The 21,811-nt window shown below is 33.7% G+C and overlaps 1 protein-coding gene across 4 annotated transcripts; it reads left to right on the top strand.

Annotated features, from left to right (window-relative positions):
• Positions 1–775: 775 nt before the first annotated feature.
• LOC105173053 (soluble inorganic pyrophosphatase 3) lies at positions 776–13,202 on the top strand. 4 transcript variants are annotated; one of them, XM_088875145.1, is made up of 10 exons: positions 4,388–4,522; positions 5,036–5,102; positions 7,985–8,109; positions 8,199–8,227; positions 8,470–8,535; positions 8,631–8,738; positions 9,699–9,764; positions 12,465–12,585; positions 12,673–12,754; positions 12,907–13,202. In XM_088875145.1, the coding sequence occupies exons 3-10, from the start codon at positions 7,998–8,000 to the stop codon at positions 12,947–12,949; spliced, it is 627 nt and encodes a 208-aa protein (XP_088731271.1). In that variant the 5' UTR covers positions 4,388–4,522; positions 5,036–5,102; positions 7,985–7,997; the 3' UTR covers positions 12,950–13,202. The 4 variants fall into 4 exon arrangements, 1 of the variants encoding a protein (XP_088731271.1); XR_016062704.1 differs by lacking the exons at positions 4,388–4,522; positions 8,199–8,227; positions 8,470–8,535; ... (3 more) ...; positions 12,673–12,754; positions 12,907–13,202 and adding exons at positions 776–857; positions 1,371–1,437; positions 2,202–2,260; positions 2,660–3,984 and having other exon boundaries at positions 7,985–8,008; XR_016062703.1 differs by lacking the exons at positions 4,388–4,522; positions 7,985–8,109; positions 8,199–8,227; ... (4 more) ...; positions 12,673–12,754; positions 12,907–13,202 and adding exons at positions 776–857; positions 1,371–1,437; positions 2,202–2,260; positions 2,660–3,984; positions 5,813–6,069.
• Positions 13,203–21,811: the final 8,609 nt, after the last annotated feature.

Below are 21,811 nucleotides of genomic sequence, written 5' to 3'. Positions count from 1 at the left end.
CCAATCTTCAGGCAGTGACATTCCTCCGTTGTGTGCCCTTGTCCCAGTGAAAATGACAATACTTATCGGATTTCAGTCTCTTGGGGTTATCTTTCATTTTTTTCGGTCATTGATTGATTAGTCCTTGTTGTTCCACCACGACTAAAATCTTCCCCTTGGATGCATTCAAGGGGGTGTAATGTGCGAACCCTGTCGAGGCTAAATGTCTCCTCCTTCTTTTTCGGTTTTTTTTCCTCTTCTTGCCCCTTCCTCTTGACGCTAAGGGTAGGGTCTAAAGCATTGGACTCCTCAATCCTGATGTAATTTTGTGATCGTATGAGTAGGTCTTCCATAGTGCTAAGGGGCTTGTAGGCTATAGACTCCTTAAATGTGACGCCCCAAAAATTATAATATATAATTGGGAGACTAATTGGTAAATTTTTATGAAACTTAGTTAATTAGTAAATAAATTATGTTCCATAATTGGAATATAATAATATTTGAATGAATTAAATTGGAGTTCGTTATAATATTTTCGAACAATTTATTCTAATTAAGAAAATTAGAAAGGACGTAGATGGTATTTTGAGAAAAGTTTAATTAAATAAATAAAATAATAATAATATTATATATATATATGAAAATAATATATATATATATTAAGTAAGTAATATAATATGTACACATATATATATATAAAAGTAGAAAGAGAGCTAGACTTGAGAGTGGGGAGTGGGGGCCACCTCCCACCGCCTCACTCTCTTTGTTTTTTGTTCTTTTCCTTTCCTTGTTCTTTAAACATATAAATACACATGACACACACAATGCAATTGTGTAAATTTGCAACTCTCGGCCGAAAGCGAAATAAAGAAACAGAGGTACGAATAATGTGATTTTAATTCCTATTAAATTATATAATTATATTATTTAATTAGTTCATTTATTAAATGTTGATTATACTAAGTGATGTATTATTTAATCGGAGTATTTTATGAGTTTGGCTATTTAAATTAGTGTCGTATTAAATATCACAATTGCTATAAAAATGATATAGTTCAGTAATTAAAATATTAGATTTGTTAGCTTTAATTATTATTATAGCTAATTTATACAATTCCATCGGAATTGTTAACCAAATTCGCAATTATGTGTATTATTGTTTAATTAAAGTGTATAATAGCGAGAAATTGATATAAAATTCATAGAAATATTCTGAGTATTATATTTAATAAATGGTATGCTAATAAAGAGGAAAAACGAAGATTTGTACTTCGATAGAAGTGGAATATTAAAGAATTATTGGAAATTGTACAAATAATATTTAATATTATATTTAAAAGAAATTACGATATTCTCGATATATTAATTGTATGTGGTATAATTCATTATAGGATACGGGGGTGAAGTAAAAGGACTGACAATTAGTGACAGAGTAGAAAGAAACGTTGTAAGGTCGAGGTAAGTAAATAATTAGTATTATCTATATATGCTTTCTGTATTTGTGGTTTTATTGTTATATGAATTTGTGGTTTATGTTGACTTGGATTTATCTGAAAATATATGAGTAATGGATGATTTGATTTGATTGACGGTATTGTGTACGTGGAATGTGGAAATACATTGAAATATCATGTTTGTTGTATGTTGTGTTGTGGGTGTCTGAAAATGAGAATATGTTGATATATTATTTTACGTTACTAGTTGCTTACAAGAATGGTGATATGTGGAAATGAGGGAGTGATGGAAATTGAATATAATTGTGGCGTGAATACCCCTTGACGTGTTGAAAATGCTATGTGCGAAAAGAAAGTGCTATGTGCGAAAAGAAAATGCTATGTGCGCAATGAAAAGAGCTTTGATGCGATGCTATGTGCGAAAAGAAAATGCTATGTGCGAAATGAAACAGCTATGTGCGGGATTGATGAGCCGGCTGTCAAGGGGGTTCACTTGAATTTATATAACGGTGAGATTGAGTTGGCGGGAAAAACACAATATCACCTTCTGGTAAGCAAACTAGAAAAAAATGGAGTTTGGTTAGTTGTCTCATTATGAGATAGTCATGTTGTGTAATAAAGTTGATTATATTGGAATTAAATTGATTGTATTCCATTCGTGTTGCTTGTTTATCTTGTTTGGGCTATGGTTGACATGCATATATAGATAGGACTGGTTATTTGATTACTGAGTGGCAGGCTCATTCCCCTGCTGACATTTTCTTTCAGGAATAGACTTTGAGGTGTCTGACAGTTGAAGAATAGGTCCACACGCTATACTCAGGCAGGTCGGGCCAGTATGCAGTTTTCTCCTCTTAGTCAGTTAGAGTACAACTCACATTTTGTTTGTTCAGAGAGAATATAATTGTACGGATTACTTGTGGTGAATCACCTTGTGGTGTTTGATATGTATATATATATATAATATTGTAGGTTGATAATACTTGCTATGACATGTTGGGATTACGTATGCAAATTGATTAGTTGATTATGTGCATTTATATTTATGAACACAGGGATTACTATAAGTATGACGTTTAGGGAAGATATAGCCCTTGTAGCAAAGGGGGTGCTACATTAGGTGGTATCAGAGCAGGGATTAGATTTCCTCGGGATAGTAGATGAAATGTAATATTATACGTGAGGTATATACTAGCAATCTACTCACATGTGTGCATTTCATATAGGATGGAAGCGTCAAGGGAAAACGCTGCTGGCCCAATAGAGTCATTAGAGTCTGTGCAAGGTCATGATTCAGGACCAGAACATCAGGGGTTAGAATTCCAAAATAGAAATGCCCCACAACCGGAAATGAACCCTTTTATGCAACAGTTTCTGGAGATGATGCAGAAGATGGCTCCATCACCACAACCCAAACCACATGATGCAGTTATTGATAAAAATTATGAAATAGTGAGGAGACAGGGAGCGAAGGTATTTGCCGGTACAACTGACCCTGCCGAAGCAGAGGAATGGCTTAGAAACACGGAAAGGGTGTTGAATAGAATTGAGTGTACTTCTGAGCAAAAGTTGAGGTATGTAGTGTCCTTACTGGAGAAAGATGCCTTAGATTGGTGGGAAACAGTCCCAGGGAGCAGGAATCGACCAACCATTTTGACGTGGAATGACTTTTTGAAAGAATTTGCTGACAAATATACTCCACCAGTCTACAGAAACCGTAAAAAAGTTGAATTCCTGGAATTAAAGCAAAATGAGTTATCTGTTGCTGAATATGAACTACAATTTGTGAGATTGTCAAAATATGCCCCAGAGGAGGTGAGTACTGATGAATTGAAGAGAGATAGGTTTGAAAGAGGATTAAGACTCGAGATTCGGGAGAAAATAGCAATCAAACCTCCGAGTTATGGTGCTCTGCTGGAAGCGGCATTGAGGGCAGAAGAGACATCCATTGAAAGGAGTTCTACTGAAGCTAAACGAATGAAAATGACAGATAACCTGAATCCTACACCAGGACAAAGTGGTGCAGATTCCTTTAGGGGTTCTGGTTCACAGATGGGTTGGTTTAGAGACCGAGGAGTGGGTCAGACCAGTAGGTCTCCTTCAGTGTTCTCGAGTAGAGGCGGCCCTACTTCGGTTGGATTTGGAGGGAGACAAGGCCCAGCCAGATTGTTCAGTGGAGGATCTATTCCTTCTTGTGCTAATTGCGGTAGGAGACACATTGGTGAATGTTGGGGAGCCCGATCAATTATATGTTATCGATGCCGTCAACCGGGACATATTGTCAGGGACTGTCCTACATGGAGTGATAATTCCAGAGCACCTCAGACTTCAGAGTTTAGCAGTACGGGGGAAAACTCACAACGGGCAGGTACAAGCAGAGGACGAGGTAGAGGTGGTCGAGGTAGAGGAGCTGAGCATGGAAATTAAGAAGTAAAGAAATACTTATGGTGAAGGTCAAATGGAGTCATCACATTCCAAGAGAAGCCACCTGGGAAGTTGAGGAAAACGTCAGAGAAAAAAAAAAATATACCCATATTTATTCCCTGAGCCGGTAAGTTAGTTAAATTTCGGGGACGAAATTTTTATTAGGAGGGGAGAATTGTGACGCCCCAAAAATTATAATATATAATTGGGAGACTAATTGGTAAATTTTTATGAAACTTAGTTAATTAGTAAATAAATTATGTTCCATAATTGGAATATAATAATATTTGAATGAATTAAATTGGAGTTCGTTATAATATTTTGGGACAATTTATTCTAATTAAGAAAATTAGAAAGGACGTAGATGGTATTTTGAGAAAAGTTTAATTAAATAAATAAAATAATAATAATATTATATATATATATGAAAATAATATATATATATATTAAGTAAGTAATATAATATGTACACATATATATATATAAAAGTAGAAAGAGAGCTAGACTTGAGAGTGGGCAGTGGGGGCCACCTCCCACCGCCTCACTCTCTTTGTTTTTTGTTCTTTTCCTTTCCTTGTTCTTTAAACATATAAATACACATGACACACACAATGCAATTGTGTAAATTTGCAACTCTCGGCCGAAAGCGAAATAAAGAAACAGAGGTACGAATAATGTGATTTTAATTCCTATTAAATTATATAATTATATTATTTAATTAGTTCATTTATTAAATGTTGATTATACTAAGTGATGTATTATTTAATCGGAGTATTTTATGAGTTTGGCTATTTAAATTAGTGTCGTATTAAATATCACAATTGCTATAAAAATGATATAGTTTGGTAATTAAAATATTAGATTTGTTAGCTTTAATTATTATTATAGCTAATTTATACAATTCCATCGGAATTGTTAACCAAATTCGCAATTATGTGTATTATTGTTTAATTAAAGTGTATAATAGCGAGAAATTGATATAAAATTCATAGAAATATTCTGAGTATTATATTTAATAAATGGTATGCTAATAAAGAGGAAAAACGAAGATTTGTACTTCGATAGAAGTGGAATATTAAAGAATTATTGGAAATTGTACAAATAATATTTAATATTATATTTAAAAGAAATTACGATATTCTCGATATATTAATTGTATGTGGTATAATTCATTATAGGATACGGGGGTGAAGTAAAAGGACTGACAATTAGTGACAGAGTAGAAAGAAACGTTGTAAGGTCGAGGTAAGTAAATAATTAGTATTATCTATATATGCTTTCTGTATTTGTGGTTTTATTGTTATATGAATTTGTGGTTTATGTTGACTTGGATTTATCTGAAAATATATGAGTAATGGATGATTTGATTTGATTGACGGTATTGTGTACGTGGAATGTGGAAATACATTGAAATATCATGTTTGTTGTATGTTGTGTTGTGGGTGTCTGAAAATGAGAATATGTTGATATATTATTTTACGTTACTAGTTGCTTACAAGAATGGTGATATGTGGAAATGAGGGAGTGATGGAAATTGAATATAATTGTGGCGTGAATACCCCTTGACGTGTTGAAAATGCTTTGTGCGAAAAGAAAGTGCTATGTGCGAAAAGAAAATGCTATGTGCGAAATGAAACAGCTATGTGCGGGATTGATGAGCCGGCTGTCAAGGGGGTTCACTTGAATTTATATAACGGTGAGATTGAGTTGGCGGGAAAAACACAATATCACCTTCTGGTAAGCAAACTAGAAAAAAATGGAGTTTGGTTAGTTGTCTCATTATGAGATAGTCATGTTGTGTAATAAAGTTGATTATATTGGAATTAAATTGATTGTATTCCATTCGTGTTGCTTGTTTATCTTGTTTGGGCTATGGTTGACATGCATATATAGATAGGACTGGTTATTTGCTTACTGAGTGGCAGGCTCATTCCCCTGCTGACATTTTCTTTCAGGAATAGACTTTGAGGTGTCTAACAGTTGAAGAATAGGTCCACACGCTATACTCAGGCAGGTCGGGCCAGTATGCAGTTTTCTCCTCTTAGTCAGTTAGAGTACAACTCACATTTTGTTTGTTCAGAGAGAATATAATTGTACGGATTACTTGTGGTGAATCACCTTGTGGTGTTTGATATGTATATATATATAATATTGTAGGTTGATAATACTTGCTATGACATGTTGGGATTACGTATGCAAATTGATTAGTTGATTATGTGCATTTATATTTATGAACACAGGGATTACTATAAGTATGACGTTTAGGGAAGATATAGCCCTTGTAGCAAAGGGGGTGCTACATTAAACCTTCCCTACAGCAAATTTTGTTGAATGATGCTAGCCAACAACTCATGATTAACATGGAGTACCTCATATACCAAATCTACAAATCTTTGCATATAGTCCCTCAATGGCTCATTCACCTTTTGGCGGATGGTGAATAGGAATGCGGCCGTTTTTGGGACTCTCTTGTTCAAAGAAAAATCATGTAAAAAATGCTGAGTCAACTGCTCGAGGCTGGAGATGGTTCTAGCGAGCAGTTGGTTGAACTACGCTAAAGCACGTTTGAAGAGTGTGGTGCGGAATACTTTGTAATAAGCGGCATCACTCAAGTCGTACCAATTGATTTGTTCCATCATATTCTGAAAGATTCAGCACTTTAACGCCTGCTGGAAGTGCTTCGGCTAAGATTGCAGGGGAGAAAGGGCTTCGCCATGGAGGAGCAACGACCAAGGGCAAATAAGGATCCTCCCCTCCCTATGATGGGAATGGAGCAGTAGATTACTGTAATGGGGGGGGGGGGGGATTTTGCTATTTTGTTTGAGCAATTTTGGGTCAAGAAACTCGGTTGTTCACCTCTTCTTGCCTCTGCTCCTCCCCCTCAGGAGTCGAGGATAATTCTCGACTTCAGTGCGGAGAAGGTAGGGGCGAATTGACCGGGTGTTGGGCCACAAATTGAGCTATGGCTTTTGCAACCGCTCGGGTGGATGCATCTCGGATCTAGACTAATAAAGCTGCTGGTGTGAGCTGTATCATTACTTCTTGGGGTAGAACACCCGGAGGGAGTGGCTCGACATGGGGTGGTATGCATCCCCCATTGAGTGGGGTTTGTCCCTAGGGTGGTGATTGTTCACGGGTGGAGCTTGACCTGCTCCATTCGCTCGTACTTCTTGGGTGGTGTCGATCCACAGAATGTCGCGAGTTCGCAACGTGGTCTGCATTCTTAATATCGGGGCAATGTCTTCCCACAGACGGCCTCAATGGTGTAGTTGTGATTTTGGTGAAAGGATGAAAATAAAATTTCACCCTCGCACAATGGTTCACCAGGTGAAATAAGTTTTGAGAGAGAATTTTTGGAAGACAACATAATGAGTAGTCAAATCCATTGAATAGTGACTTGGTGTTAAAAAATAATATTTTGAATATTTATAATAGTTTTGAACGTTATGTGGTATGGTAGGATGTATATGTTTATTGTGTGGCTTATATATAAAAAAATATTTTTTTTACTCTTGTAAATAAATGTGTATTACTAACATATACATCGAAGACCAACATCACAAAAGAGTTAACATGTGGACCTAAAATGTAATTTTTCTAATCTCATGTTATTATATTGTTTTGGATGAGAAACTAATTAATAAACGAAATTAGAATTAGTATCAGTATAATTTCCAAACAAATCAAACAACAATATAGTTCAAAATGTTTACGAATGAGGCGGATCTTAGCTGCAGCGTTGTCTAATTTACATCCAATGGGAGGAATAAAACTCGGAAGAAATAATCAACATCCTTCAAGTCTTCAGGTCTCTGTACTTCTGTGCGCACACACACACACATATGTACATATACTTATACATGTGTGTTTGTGCATATATATATATGCCAAATCTTACAGAACTTGTCATAACTCGACTTTGTTACCTCATTTGTAAGTTCGCCTATTCCAGCAATCTCAAGTGAATATACTTTTGTCTTAAATTCACTCATCTAGAGTAAAAAAGAAAATAGCAGTCTTCCAAATATCTCTGGTTGATTGATTAGGATCAACCCTGCATGCTGTTAAGTATAAATGTCTCGTGCATGATGTTGAAAATAGTTTATCTTATATTTGTTCATCAGCAGGTTGATATAGAAAATGAGCAGCGGAGAACAATCTCCCAGCCGAGCTCCCAAGCTGAATGAAAGGATCCTGTCGTCCTTGTCAAAGAGATCAGTCATTGCACATCCTTGGCATGACATTGAAATTGGTACTCAATGATGTTCCCTAAACCTGCACTGCAGGCAACATTCCATAAAGGTTTTTCGCACATAATTAAAAGCTTTGCATTTCCTGCAGGATCTGAAGCGCCCCATATTGTCAACTGTGTAGGTCTTCAAGCCACCTATCCTGCATACAAATTAATCTCAAAATACCTAATTTATTGGTTATTAATATCTTTCCCGACATCCGTTATGAAATTGTCACCTACTCGCCTAAAGGAAGAAAAACGAAAGAAAAAATCAAATAGAGATTGATTACAAATACCCAATTGAAAACAAACGTATATATCTCCACGTTTATGTGGAAAAACTAGTCTTCGAGTGCACTAATGGAGTATGTTCCTTAGGTTGTTGAGATAACAAAAGGAAGTAAAGTCAAATACGAACTGGACAAAAAAACAGGCATGATAAAGGTGTGTATTGTTGCATGATATTAGATGACTCAAACATAGTGGTCTTGCCCACATTATGAATTGAACATTTTTTGGTTGTGTTTACAAATTTTCAGGTAGATCGAGTTCTGTACTCATCAGTTGTTTATCCCCATAACTATGGTTTCATCCCACGCACACTATGTGAAGACAACGACCCTCTGGATATTTTGGTCCTTATGCAGGTATATACACCACCTCAAAATTGGATAAATTTATAATATATAACTGAATGTTTCCTTTTTGTTTAATTAGTTGAAAGTAGACATTTTTATATTAATTGAAGATAAGCATTTTGGTGTTTTACATGTCAAGTAATTTCCCCCCTCAAGCTTCTTATCTCTCCAAATTCAACGTGTGTATTTCTCTTTTCCTTACTCTTTTTTTCTATGTTCAATATGTTATATATCCTTTGTTACTAGATTAAATTATTCTACACGCTTTTAATGTGCCACACACATTTATGTCATATTATTGGTTTGATAGGATGGTACCTTTAAATAACTACATAGAGTGTGTAATGTGTCTACCAAACTCACACTTCACCAATGTTTAGTTTAGGAATTGTAAAGTTTCAATGGTTGGGCAAGCTGCAATCTAAAATAGAATGTTAGAATAATATTTTTACCATAATGAGACAGATCATTAGTTTAGCCATATTAATATATAGCTTGAGTGAAAATAATTTATTTTGCCATCCACAAAATTATTAATAGCGAGATTTTTGTCTATTTGATTGTGTCATATTAGTATTGTCCGTAATCCTTTTATTTAAATCAAAATCTTATCACTATTATGTTTATAGAGTCGTAATCATCATGGCGATACAACGTATTTTACTATGTGACATATAATTATTGGCAACTCTATCATTTGACATCTTATAACTTGCCTTCTTTTTTTTTATCCCCTAATGCGGTTATAGTTATTTTTTTACCCTTAAATTGTGGCTATAGCGCTATGCTAGAATCAACAAATCCAAGCTTCTGACTTTTTCAATTCAAAATGTATGTTTAGTATAGAAGGCAAGTAGCATGATTTCATGGACCCCTTTCATTTTTGATTTGGTGCTTATGTTATTAATTAGTGAATTCATCACATACTCTCTCTTTTTCACTCTATATATTATGTCTAATTTAAAACAGGAGCCTGTTCTTCCTGGAAGCGTTCTGAGAGCTAAGCCTATAGGGTTGATGCCCATGATTGACCAAGTATGTATAAACACGTACTATGTAGAGGTGTCAATTTGTATGGTAAAATCCTACACAAACCCATAAATTAATTCTAAGACTCAAACCCAAGTCCAATGAATATATTAGACCCAGATTCAAACCCATTAAAAAAATATAGATTGGGTCCGGGTTGAATCTTTACTTATCAATACTCATGAGTCTATGTACCCAATTTAGACTAAAAAAGTATATTTATTTTTCTTCATTACCAATTGAATTATTATTTATCAACCAAACTAATTTCAAGTGAAGAAATGTAAAATCTTATACATCATAGCATTATTTATCGTGCAATATTTTCATAAGAGTTTCTTATAAACAGTATAATAAGTGATATATTATTTAAAATTCTATAAAAAAACAATTATTTACAAATTGATCTTAATAATTTTGAATTTATTGATAAATTATTAAGGATTAGGGGTGTAAATTAGTCGAATTCGACCTTTTTTTGGTGAACTCGACCTTGAGCTAGGTAAAATTTTTCATTATTATTATTATTAGATTAAATTATGGGACTGAATCACCAATTTTTTACATAAATTTATAAGTAATATAATAGATTACATAATATATACTATGTTATAAAAATATACCAAAATATAATCTGAAATTTTAATTTATTGTTATAAATATAAACTACTAATTAGTTTAGTAGTAATATAATTAGTAAAACATACCAAAAAAAAATTCATACTGAATAGTTTAAAATTGTAAAAAAGTATCCTTTATCTGGATTAATGCAATTTAGATACATAAAAATATTTTATAGTTAAGATTAATATATATTCACAATCTGCAATAAAGTTATACATTTATAAATGTTAGTATTATATTGATGTAACTATTATCTTGCATTGTTGAACAACATGAGTTAATCGGGTTAGCGAAATTTAGATCAAACTGTTATATATGATTAAACTTACAGAAAAATACATTTGGTAAAGTTTTAGACTTATTGGATATACGAATGTTGAGATATCGTACTCGCAACATAAGAATAGTCATTTAAAATAGTGTATCATTGAATCAGACCATGTGATTTTAAATCATATTCTCTGATATGATCCAATGGATACCGTCTTATATATATATATATATATATATTTGGTATTGAATCTAGTGCCCGAATTTTAAGATATGGTAGTTATAGTTTAAACTTTTTGATCTCATTTTATATATAATAAAATAATAATAAAAATAATTAAAAATTTTCAAACATCATCATTATTATTATTATCGCTATTTTTAGATTAATTCATAGGAATCACTAAATTTCGACATAAATTTATAAGTAATAAATAGATTGCATAATATACAGTATGTATCTCGATATAAATATAAAATTTATAAATAGATAAAAAAAAATATAAGTGAATTACTTGTCAATTTGAAAAAAGTATAATGCAATACAAATATATATTAAAATATAACATAAAGTTTATACATGTCATATTAAATAATAATTTTAATTATAAAAATATTATAATTTACTAATTTGTAGATTAAATTTATTTTTGTATAAAGATTAAATGCATAAATAAAAGTACCATAATTTATTATTATTCAAAATAAAATATATGATATTGATTAATAATTCTAATATATGATCAATTTTGAGTATAAAATTGATAAAGTGTTGAATATGAAATTAAATATATAAAAAAATTTAAAAATAAAAATAAAATAAAAAAAGCTCGCAAACTAATGAACAGAGACAATTGAGCTCGAGTTTGAATTTTTTGAACTCGAGTCGAGCTCAAAATCGAGTCACACGAGAGCCGGCTTGACTCATCTGCCACCTGTATTATGAGTGTTAAAAATTTGGTTACCAGATCGAAAATCTGTCCAATCAAATTTTTGGTTCGTACTGAAAATCGAACCAAGAATTCGGTTTGATTTTTTATTTGTATTTTAAAAAAAAATCAGAACAATCAGTCGGTACAGCTTGGCTAGGTTGATTAACCGTACCGACCAAATAAATGAATAACTAAAATTATAATATATATTTTATATAATATATTATAGTTTTGTAGAATATATTATTATATATATATTATATTTATAATTTATAAGTATATATTATATTATAATCATATAATTTATTTCTTTTTATTTTAAATTTAAAATATAAAAATAAAAAACTATTAAATTAGTTAACTGGCAATTTTTTTTCTTATTAATTCGATAAATTGATTACTATCAGAACCGAACCAAAAAAATATTCTGTTATAACCAAGCCAAATCGATTAGTTTGGTTCCATTTATGATACGCCGAAAATTTTGGTTAACCAAAATATCAGTTTTGTTAATCAAATTGAACACCCCTATAAACTATGGGTAAAGATGAAAAATAAAATATTAATTAATTAGAATTTTCATAAAAAATGAATTGACAAAAAAAGGAAAGAAAAGAAAATTGGGTTTGGGTCTAACCAGACCCAAACACTGGGCCTGGTTAGGTCTAGAGTGAGTTGGGTAAAATGAAATGGTTAGAATTTGGGTTTACATTAATTTATTTTGGTCCTTTTTGGGTCTGAATTTAGGCTTGAGTAGGATAAGATCTTACCATTGACAGGTGAGCACACTTAATTGTTCCAACTATGCTTTGGGTTTCTATTATATGAAATCAATCCATATTTAGACGAATTTTGCGCTTGCTTTACTAAACACAAACAGGGCGAAAAAGACGACAAGCTCATAGCTGTATGTGCCGACGATCCAGAATACAGACACTACACCGACTTCAAACAACTTCCCCCTCATCGACTTGCTGAAATCCGACGCTTCTTTGAAGACTGTATGTGTACTTTGCTGCATTATTTCATTTTTCTTTCTGTTATCTTAAGAGTTACTTTGAACATGTTCTATCAAATTAATTATGCAGATAAGAAGAATGAGAATAAAGAGGTTGCAGTTAACGCATTCTTGTCTCCTGAAACTGCATTTGACGTCATTCAAAATTCCATGTAAGCCACTCATAATCCAGGCCCACTTTATTAGATGAAATGAAATAATAAATATGAGACTATACATGCAGAACTAGCTTATTCCATGTTATTATCTTTATAGATATAAGATGAATACTTTACCTTACTCAATGTCGAATTGCTGGCTGCAGTGATCTGTATGCTGAATATATCATGCAAACACTAAAGCGATAAGCATCAATTACTACATTCTCTTTGGCGTTTGTGAGACCTATAAGTTGACGGGAGCAGAAGCTGACAACACGTTCAGAATTTGCGGCTACTTGAATAATGACAACAACGTAACGTCCTTTGATTTCATTGACCTACAAACCAATGTGAAATAGTCTATTGGGGTTGTGGTGTTATTAGTCCTTTGAAATTTGAAATTGGTAATTGCAAGTTTTTATAGTTTGTTTGTACAACATTGCCCTTGTTGCACTTCATGTTGGGGGAATGTTCATGATTAGAACATTAATAATATAATTTCATTACAAAAAGAAAATTATCATTGACTATAATATTAAGGTCTATGACAAAAAAATAGTGAAAAATAACTAGTATTACTCAAAGTTAATAAAATTAATGTAAAAAAATTTAGCTTCTTTTATTTGCTATAGCCAAGAGCTTGCTATGGTTATTAGTCATGACAAATATTTTAGCCATCGTTGCAAGAACCACAGCCAGCAATTATTATGCGCCTGTGGTCAATAATTATTTGCTATGGCTAGGGCTGGCAACCAGTTGAGCTCGACCATTTTTGTCGAGCTCGAGCTCGACTCTGTGATTCTGAACTCGAGCTCGATACAATATTTTCGAGCTCGAACTCGAGCTCGATTTGTCGAGTTCGAGTTTGAGCTGTCGAGCTCGAGCTCGAGCTCGCGAATTTGTTCCAGAAATTGCAGCAGAATGGAGGCGGGAAGGAGAGGAACTTTACAACATCACATACAAAATTTTTCAAAAATTTTGCTAATCGATAATGGTCTTCCATACAACATTACAACTCTTACAAAAGCAAACAACAACAACAAGAATTAAACAAATCATTGTCCATTGAAAACACATCCAAACCAAGAAAAAGATTTAAACAAGATGTGCTAAAAACACACCCAAATCCAAGAAAAAGAAGAATAAGTAAAATACAACACAGAAATAAAGATTACTTGGAAGCCATACTCGTCGCCGTCCTCGTTGCCGACTTACCGTCCTTGTTGCCGTGAGTTTGGGGCTAGGGTTCTAGAGATGGGTTTTGGGAAGAAATGAGAGGAGAAAGATGGAAGCCGTACTCATCGCCGTCCTCGTTGCCGACCTGCCGTCTTTGTTGCCGTAAGTTTGGGGTTAGGGATCCAAGAGATGGATTTGGGAAAGAATTGAGAGAGGAGAAAGAATGGAGAAGAAAGAGAGAAAGAAAGAGGAAGAAGAAACGAGAACAAGAGAGACAAAGTGATGGGTTGTTTATTTTTGACTTTTTTGTATTACTACTACTACTATTATTATTATTATTACTATTATTATTATTATTATTATTATTATTTTTTTTTTAAATCATGAGATTAAATTATAAAATTTTTATATAGATATAGTTGAAATTAATATGTGTTGAGAATTTACAAAATTTATATATTTATAAATGTTAGTAACATTGATGTAACTATCATGTTACATTATTGAACAACATGGGTTAATCGAGCCATCAAAATTCAGATCAGACCGTTAGATATGATAAAACTTATAAAAAAATATATTTAGTAAAGTTTTAGACTTATTGGATATACGAATGTCGAGATATCGTACTCGAAGCATAAGAGTAAACATTCAAGACGGTGTATCGTTAAATCAGGCCATGTGATTTTAAATCATACCGTCTGATATGATCTAATGGATACAGTCTTGTATATGTTTAAATTTCGTATCAATCAAGTACCCGAATTTTAAGATATCTTATTTATTGATTAAATTTTTTAATATCATTATATATATAATTAAAATTATTCAACCATCATCATCATCATTATTATTATTATTATTTTAAATAATAAAATCAAATCATCAAAGTTTTACATAGATATAGTTGAAATTAATATATGTTAACAATTTGCAAATTTATATATTTATAAATGTTAGTATAACATTGATGTAACTATCATCTTACATTGTTGAAAAAATGAATTAATCGGGCCATCAAAATTCAGATCTGACCGTTAGATATGATAAAACTTACAAAAAAATACATTTGATAAAGTTTTAGATTTATTGGATATACGGATGTTGAGATATCGTACTCGAAATATAAGAGTAATCATTCGAGATGATGTATCGTTGAATCAGGCCATGTGATTTTAAATCATACCATCGGATATGATTTAATGGACACATTCTTGTATATATTTAAATTTCGTATGAATCAAGTGCCCGAATTTTAAGATATCGTACTTATTGATTAAACTTTTTAATCTCATTATATATATAATAAAATAATAATTAGAATTGTTCAACCACCACCACCACCATCATCATCATCATCATCATTATTGTTGTTGTTATTATTATTATTATTATAATTATAATTTTTAGATTAATTCATAGAAATTACTAAATTTTGACATAAATTTATAAATAATAAAAAATTATAAGTGAATTACTTATCAATTTAAGAAAAATATAACGTAATACAAATATATATTAAAATATAACATAAAGTTTATATATGTCATATTAAATAATAATTTTAATTATAAAAAATTATAATTTACTAAGTTGTTGATTAAATTTATTTTTATATAAAGATTAAATATATAAATAAAAGTACCATAATTTATTATTATCCAAAATAAAATGTATGATATTGATTAATAATTATAATATATGGTCAATTTTAATTATAAAACTGATCAAATATTAAATATAAAATTAAATATATAAAGAATTCAAAAAATAAAAAAATATATAAAAAAATAAAAAATATTCACCAGCTCGCGAGCTGGTGAACACTCAAATATGAGCTCGAGCTCAAGCTCGATAGGAGCTCGAGCTCGAGCTGGCTCGACTCGAGCTCAAAGTCGAGCCAGCTCGCCGAGCTCGCGAGCCGACTCGACTCATCTGCCACCCCTAGCTATGACTATTTATTATTAACTATGTCAATTAACCATGATTAAATGTTATATTTCTTGTAGTGTTTTAAAACTCTAATTTATAATCTATAGAGATTATTAATTTATTTTCACTAAGAGGAACAAAAAACTTGTGGAATTTTCAGTAAAAATACGAGTTCTTGTAATTTATTTGTTCAGCGCTGCCCTCATTACACCCCATGATGGGGCATGCTGATATGCAGTTCATAAAAAATAAATATTTGTAAAAATTATGAATTTTATAGTTATTTGTTCAGTATTGCCCTTGTTACACCCATGATATTATTAAGTTATTTTTACAGAAATGAATAACAAATAGTGCAATTTTAATTAAAAAATATCAAATTTTATAGTTTATTTGCTTAACACTTCCCTCATTACACCCCATGTTGAAGGCATGTTGATGTTTGGAGCATCAAAAATATATTTTTAACGCTTTATTTACTAAGAGTAAAAAAATAGTTGAATGTTTAGTAGATAATACGAGTTTTCGTAATTTTTTTTTTGTTAACTTCCCTCGTTACACCCCATGCTGGGGCATGTTGACATGTGGAGCCTCAACAAATATTTTTAAGACTCTAATTTATTTATTATAAACATTTTAAAAAAAAGATTACTAAGAGGAGTAAAAAATAGTAGAATTTTTAGTAAAACAAATATGAGTTTTTATAGTTTATTTGTTTACTACCATTACAAAAATAATTTATATTATTGCAATGTGAAAATTGCAACGGAAATAATCCACTTCGATTAGCTGTGGATATTGCAACGGCTTTGTGACCAATGACATCATCTTGAGTTGTAAACAAAGTAACCAATGTACCGATGGGGGTCCGTTGAGCGTCTATCGCCTTTAAGACTCATCTTATGCGGTTGGAAACACCTTCTCAAAATTTTTTCTGTCCGCGATTTCGATGGATTTTTGCAAGGGAAGTCAGTCGTCTCAAATTTGTGAGAGATTTTATGATCGACCCGGTATTATTGAGAAGGAATTTTGAGCAAACTTTCATGCCATCGCAAAATGCTGAATGTTTTAGCGACTTCTTTCATTACCCATCGCAAGTTACGTAGGCTGCTGCAAATAAAACGGCTGTTTCAACAATACTACGATGATTGTTGCCAACTATAACAAAAATCGTTGAAAATATCATAACGACTATTTCTCAATTGGCTAACTTTTCCATCGCAAAGTGTGGTGCCAAATTTGTCGCTAATTTGTATACATGAACATCCAAAGATATTTATACATAATTATAGGACTAATTGATAATTATTAAGAAAATTTAAATTTAATTACAAATAAGTAATAGGTTGAAATTTGAATATATTAAAGGGTAAATTATATCAACACCCCCTGAGGTTTGACATAATTACAAATACATTCCTGTTGGATCAAAATTATATTTACCCGCCTTGAGGTTTCTTTCCTCTTACATTTAACTCGAATGGTAGGGTTTTAGTGGATTTGTCACTTGTTATTCACAAAATACATTTGATAAAAAATTTGACTATGATTTAAAATTTTTTTCAGACGATAATGCACTTTGGACCAAATTGTAATGATTTAAAATATTGAGGGAGTTAAATATTATGATCTCACATACTTTGTGATTAAATTTAATATTGGATTTTTTTTTGCTAAACTAGTTGTTTTTGTCTATTATATATTATTTACCCTAATAATCAATTATCAAGAAATGACCATATGCACCAACATTTAATAATTACCTATTGACAATAATCTCTAATGTAAATTGTACACGAAAAGTATTCTCAATCATAAACTGCATGTTTGGCAATATACCAATTGGCCATAAATATCATCCAATATTCATCACCATTTAACATCATAAAAGTATACCAATATTCAATCATCAATAAAAGTTACCAACAAAAACCAACATGTCTCATCAGAAAAGAAACAAATCACATGACTGGAGCAGGTGGTCTTGCAGCAGGCCTTCTATGGAGTACTAGAAGCTTGAGATGGTTGTGAAGAATCAACTTGATCATTTCTTTTGGAACCTCTAATTCTTAGCAATATGTTTGCTAAAGGAACATTTTTGGCCGCACTCTTTTGAAATTGACTTATTCCTCCACGTGAGTTTCCTTAATTAACCTACAATTATAAACAACATCAATGAATTCATCTCTAAGTAAAGAGTGAAAATTTTCTTTTATTTGAGAAGACCTGTTTCTCTTAATACTGGATGTCGCCTATTTCATAACCAATTAATTAGTCACTAATAAAAATAACAAGACTTATATATTATACAAATGCACAGAGATTTAATATGTACATCTTCCCTCAGTAGTATGCATCACTTGAGGTTCTATAGAAGTCCTACTGTTATGCCCCATCCATTGCGTTTCTTACACCTAATTAAATTTGATCTCTTCACAAGAGTTGTTTCCCCTGGTTCTTTTCTCCTGCTCTTCTCTGGTCTTCCAAGTAATCTCTTATTGATAGGAGGTTTCAAGTTTGTAGGACTTACATCTACGTCTTGTTCTCAAAATGAAAATGGGGGATAGGATGAATAATATAACTGTATTCTCTCATATACCTTTTCTTTGTGAACATATTGTCAGTGAAATTCTCCAAATTATCTCTCCTATATGTTATGCCAAGTGCAGCATGTCTACAAGAAATTCGTCAACTATCGCAAACCCTACAGTCACATGTTTGACGTGGCAAGTTCACCACATAATGTACACTACCATCCTGGACTTCAAACTCAAACTAGTCAGCTACAAGTAGTTTGCAATTCCTTGACCCGTCGCTAGCATCATTGAGCACTTTCACAATATTTGGGACAAGAGTTGGACCACTTCAAAGCTCTTTCTCTCTTGTTCTAGAGGCGACTCATTAATTTGTCCCTCAAGCCATCAAGCAAAGTTAGAATTGGGTTACCTCAAAACCACCTACCTAATGGTTGAAAGACTCACTGATGTTGTTGGTAACATGATCATTCTTTAGCCTCAGATCAAATGTATGCCTAGACCATTGCCCAGCCAAAATCTTCAAAAGCCAAGAAACACTGCAATGTATGGACGAGTATATACATTGCCGGTGAACAAGGACCGGGGGTGCGATATTGTTCCTTTCCTTTTCCATACCTGATTCAGAAAGTGGCGTGGCACCAGTAAAAGTAGGGTCTCTGCAGTAGTAATTTGTTGCAGCTAACAACAGTTGTAATTGCCATGATTCTGCAACAGAAAAACAAAGTTAATTGATAGCCTAGCAAGATGATAGGAGAGGTTAAGAAAACTCCCTGAAGTGAGATGAATTATCCTCGCATAAATGCCCCCTGAAATTGCTTGCTGCAGCCACACCAACAGCTGCTGCCACAGAGCCAAAAAACAGCTGCAGCAATGAGTTCCCTTGAATGCGGTCTGCCAAAAGGTGGATGCCTTCTCTACGTTCCACTTCATTTCCTGCAATAAAATGCGACATCAGCAGTGAGGAATTAGATGCAGAAACAGCAGTAGAATAGAAAGCAGCAGCAGTTGCAGCAGAAGAGAAACAGTAGCAGCTGCAGCAGCAGAAGCTACAATGGAACCAGAGATGCAGCAGCGACAGCCATAGATTCTATTTTTTCAGTTGCAGAAATGGTGGCGAGAAGCAGCAGTTGCTGCAGAAACTGAAACAGGAACCACAACAGAAACTGAGGAATGAGAATAGTATCAGAATTATTAATAAAAAGTATCTGAATTTAAAATAGGTAGAGGAACTCCCTGTAGCTTCTCGTAACGTCATTTGGTTCTTGCTACCTCGAGGGATGCGTTTCATGACTAGGTACAAAAGCAGCAGCGACAGCAGCCATAACAGCGACAAAAAACTGCAAGCTTTTATTCGGTAACCTGTCTGGTTCTTCTCATTAAGTAGTCATTTAAGGGGGTGAATTGCAGTGAAGAGAAGGGGAGAAACAGAGCAGCCGCAGCAGCACAGAAGCTTCAGACACAGGTGCTTCAAGTTCGCTCTCATTTTGATCGAAAATATGGGATCTCCAAGCTATCGCATTTAATAATACCCGTGATGTGTCCATGTAATTCATCCCCCCGAAAAACTTTGGCTGATTTGGTTGTGCAATCGAGGTTGGCCAAATGATCTGCCGCCATATTTCCTTCCTTATAGATATGAGTAATCCGAAACTCTACTCGCTTTAGAAGAGGTTGATATGGGAAAGCATGTGCTCTACTGTCCAGTGACCTTTAGAGGGTTCCTTAATCAGCCGAATTAAAATGACGGCATCCACCTCAATCAAAATGCAATTATAATTTTCCATTTGACAAATTTGGAGAGCTTTAAAAAGACTGTATACCTCTGCATACACATTAGTTGCTTCTCCAATGAACTCATAGAAGGCGAAAATTGCTGCTCCTCTTTGTCCCTAGCAATTCCTCCCACACCAGTCGGCCCCGGGTTACCTTTGCTTGTTCCATCAGTATTAATTTTGATCCATCCTCTATCCGGTTTATTCCACTTGACTTTCATCAATGTTGTCCTCCTTTTAACGTACGTAGGGAATCCCATGGTGGATGCAATGTTGGTGTCTCATTTCCAGTTAAGCAAGGTGGCCAGTTTTGTACGGCTGATCGTGTTAATGAATTGATGAACCTTCCAGATGATACGATCAGAATGAATTTCTGTTCCCGATGCTTAGCATCATTTCTTTCAAGCCAACAAAACCACAGAATGAGCATCGAAAGGAGAGTTCTGATGTGGTTCTGTTGTAAGTGAGGAACAAGGTGATCTTGTTTGTCGAGGGAGCATGGTATTTAATTTCCTAGCAAAGAATCCCCACACCTTCGAGATTTCAGGGCCCTCTAGGAACACGTGACTAAGACTTTCAATATTACTACACCAAGTGCATTTGGAGGCAACTGTTGGGTTGTTCGTGCCTGCCTAATGGAGTTCCAAGTTGATTTGATGGTAAAAGTGCCGTCTCCACTAAGTTTTCAGTGAGGGATGTCAACTCGGTCGTCATCAAAAGGCACTTGGTTGATTTCTTGAGCCAGTTGGTGTGGGTGGAACTCCAGGAGTCTATCCATGTCCCAAACTTTGTCTTTCTAGAAGTGGTTGACCGAAGATGAGGGATGGTTCTGTACACCTAGAAGGAGCCAAAGTGCTTTCTCCTCCATCCAGTTGTCAAACTAGAATGAGATTTTCCCTTTCCCGATGCTCCAGAAGAAGTGAGGTTATGCTTTTTCCCGAGAATGACAGAGACGTTTCCAATTGGCAGAGGCAATGTAGGAAGGTTTAGCCATAGCCGGGTGGGTCCCTTTGCAATACTTGTCGAGAAGAAAATGAGACCACAGTGACTGTTGGATTCTAAATCTCCACCAGTGTTTATGTTGGAAGGCCTCAACCACATCGTCAAGTTTTCGAACACCAAAGCCACCCTCCTCCGTAGGCTTGCAGACTGAGTCCCAAGAGGACCAGATCATTCTCTTCTAATTACCAAAACTGCCCCAAAAGAATTTATTGAAGATTCTTTCGATACGCTCAGTGATGTATTTTGGAGGCTTGAGTGTTTGCAGCAAGTATGTCGGTATGACATTCAACACGCTTTTGATTAACTAGAGTCTCCCCCCCGGGATAATAATGCTTTTTCCCATCCCAGAATTCTGTTTTAGATTTTTTGGACGAGATCATCAAAGAGCACACCTTTCTTATACCCTTTAAATAGGGGGGCGCCTAAGTAGGTGAATGGGAGGTGTTTGAGACGAAACCCCATGACTTGTTTGATGCATTGGATTTGGAGATTAAAAGTCCTCTTGTCCACTGTGAATGAGCTCTTTTCTCTATTAATACGCTGTGCCGAGGTTCTCGTACCGCTGCAGGAATTCCATGAGTATTGTGAGCTCTTTATGGTTCCTTTTGGAGAAGATGATAATATCGTTAGCGAAGGCAAGGTGGGAGACT

The sequence above is a fragment of the Sesamum indicum genome, linkage group LG11 (assembly GCF_026168435.1).
Source record: "Sesamum indicum cultivar Baizhima isolate 11 linkage group LG11, ASM2616843v1, whole genome shotgun sequence".
Lineage (NCBI taxonomy): Eukaryota > Viridiplantae > Streptophyta > Magnoliopsida > Lamiales > Pedaliaceae > Sesamum > Sesamum indicum.
The sequence above is the reverse complement of the archived record's forward strand: the minus strand, read 5'-3'. Positions and strand labels throughout refer to the sequence as shown.

Excerpts from the sequence above, each read along its gene's own strand:
- LOC105173053 (XM_088875145.1), top strand. The coding sequence starts at position 7,998 with ATGAGCAGCGGAGAACAATCTCCCAGCCGAGCTCCCAAGCTGAATGAA. Across the intron at positions 8,110-8,198 it reads TTGGCATGACATTGAAATTG|GATCTGAAGCGCCCCATATT; the intron begins GTACTCAATGAT and ends CATTTCCTGCAG. Across the intron at positions 9,765-12,464 it reads TGATGCCCATGATTGACCAA|GGCGAAAAAGACGACAAGCT; the intron begins GTATGTATAAAC and ends AAACACAAACAG.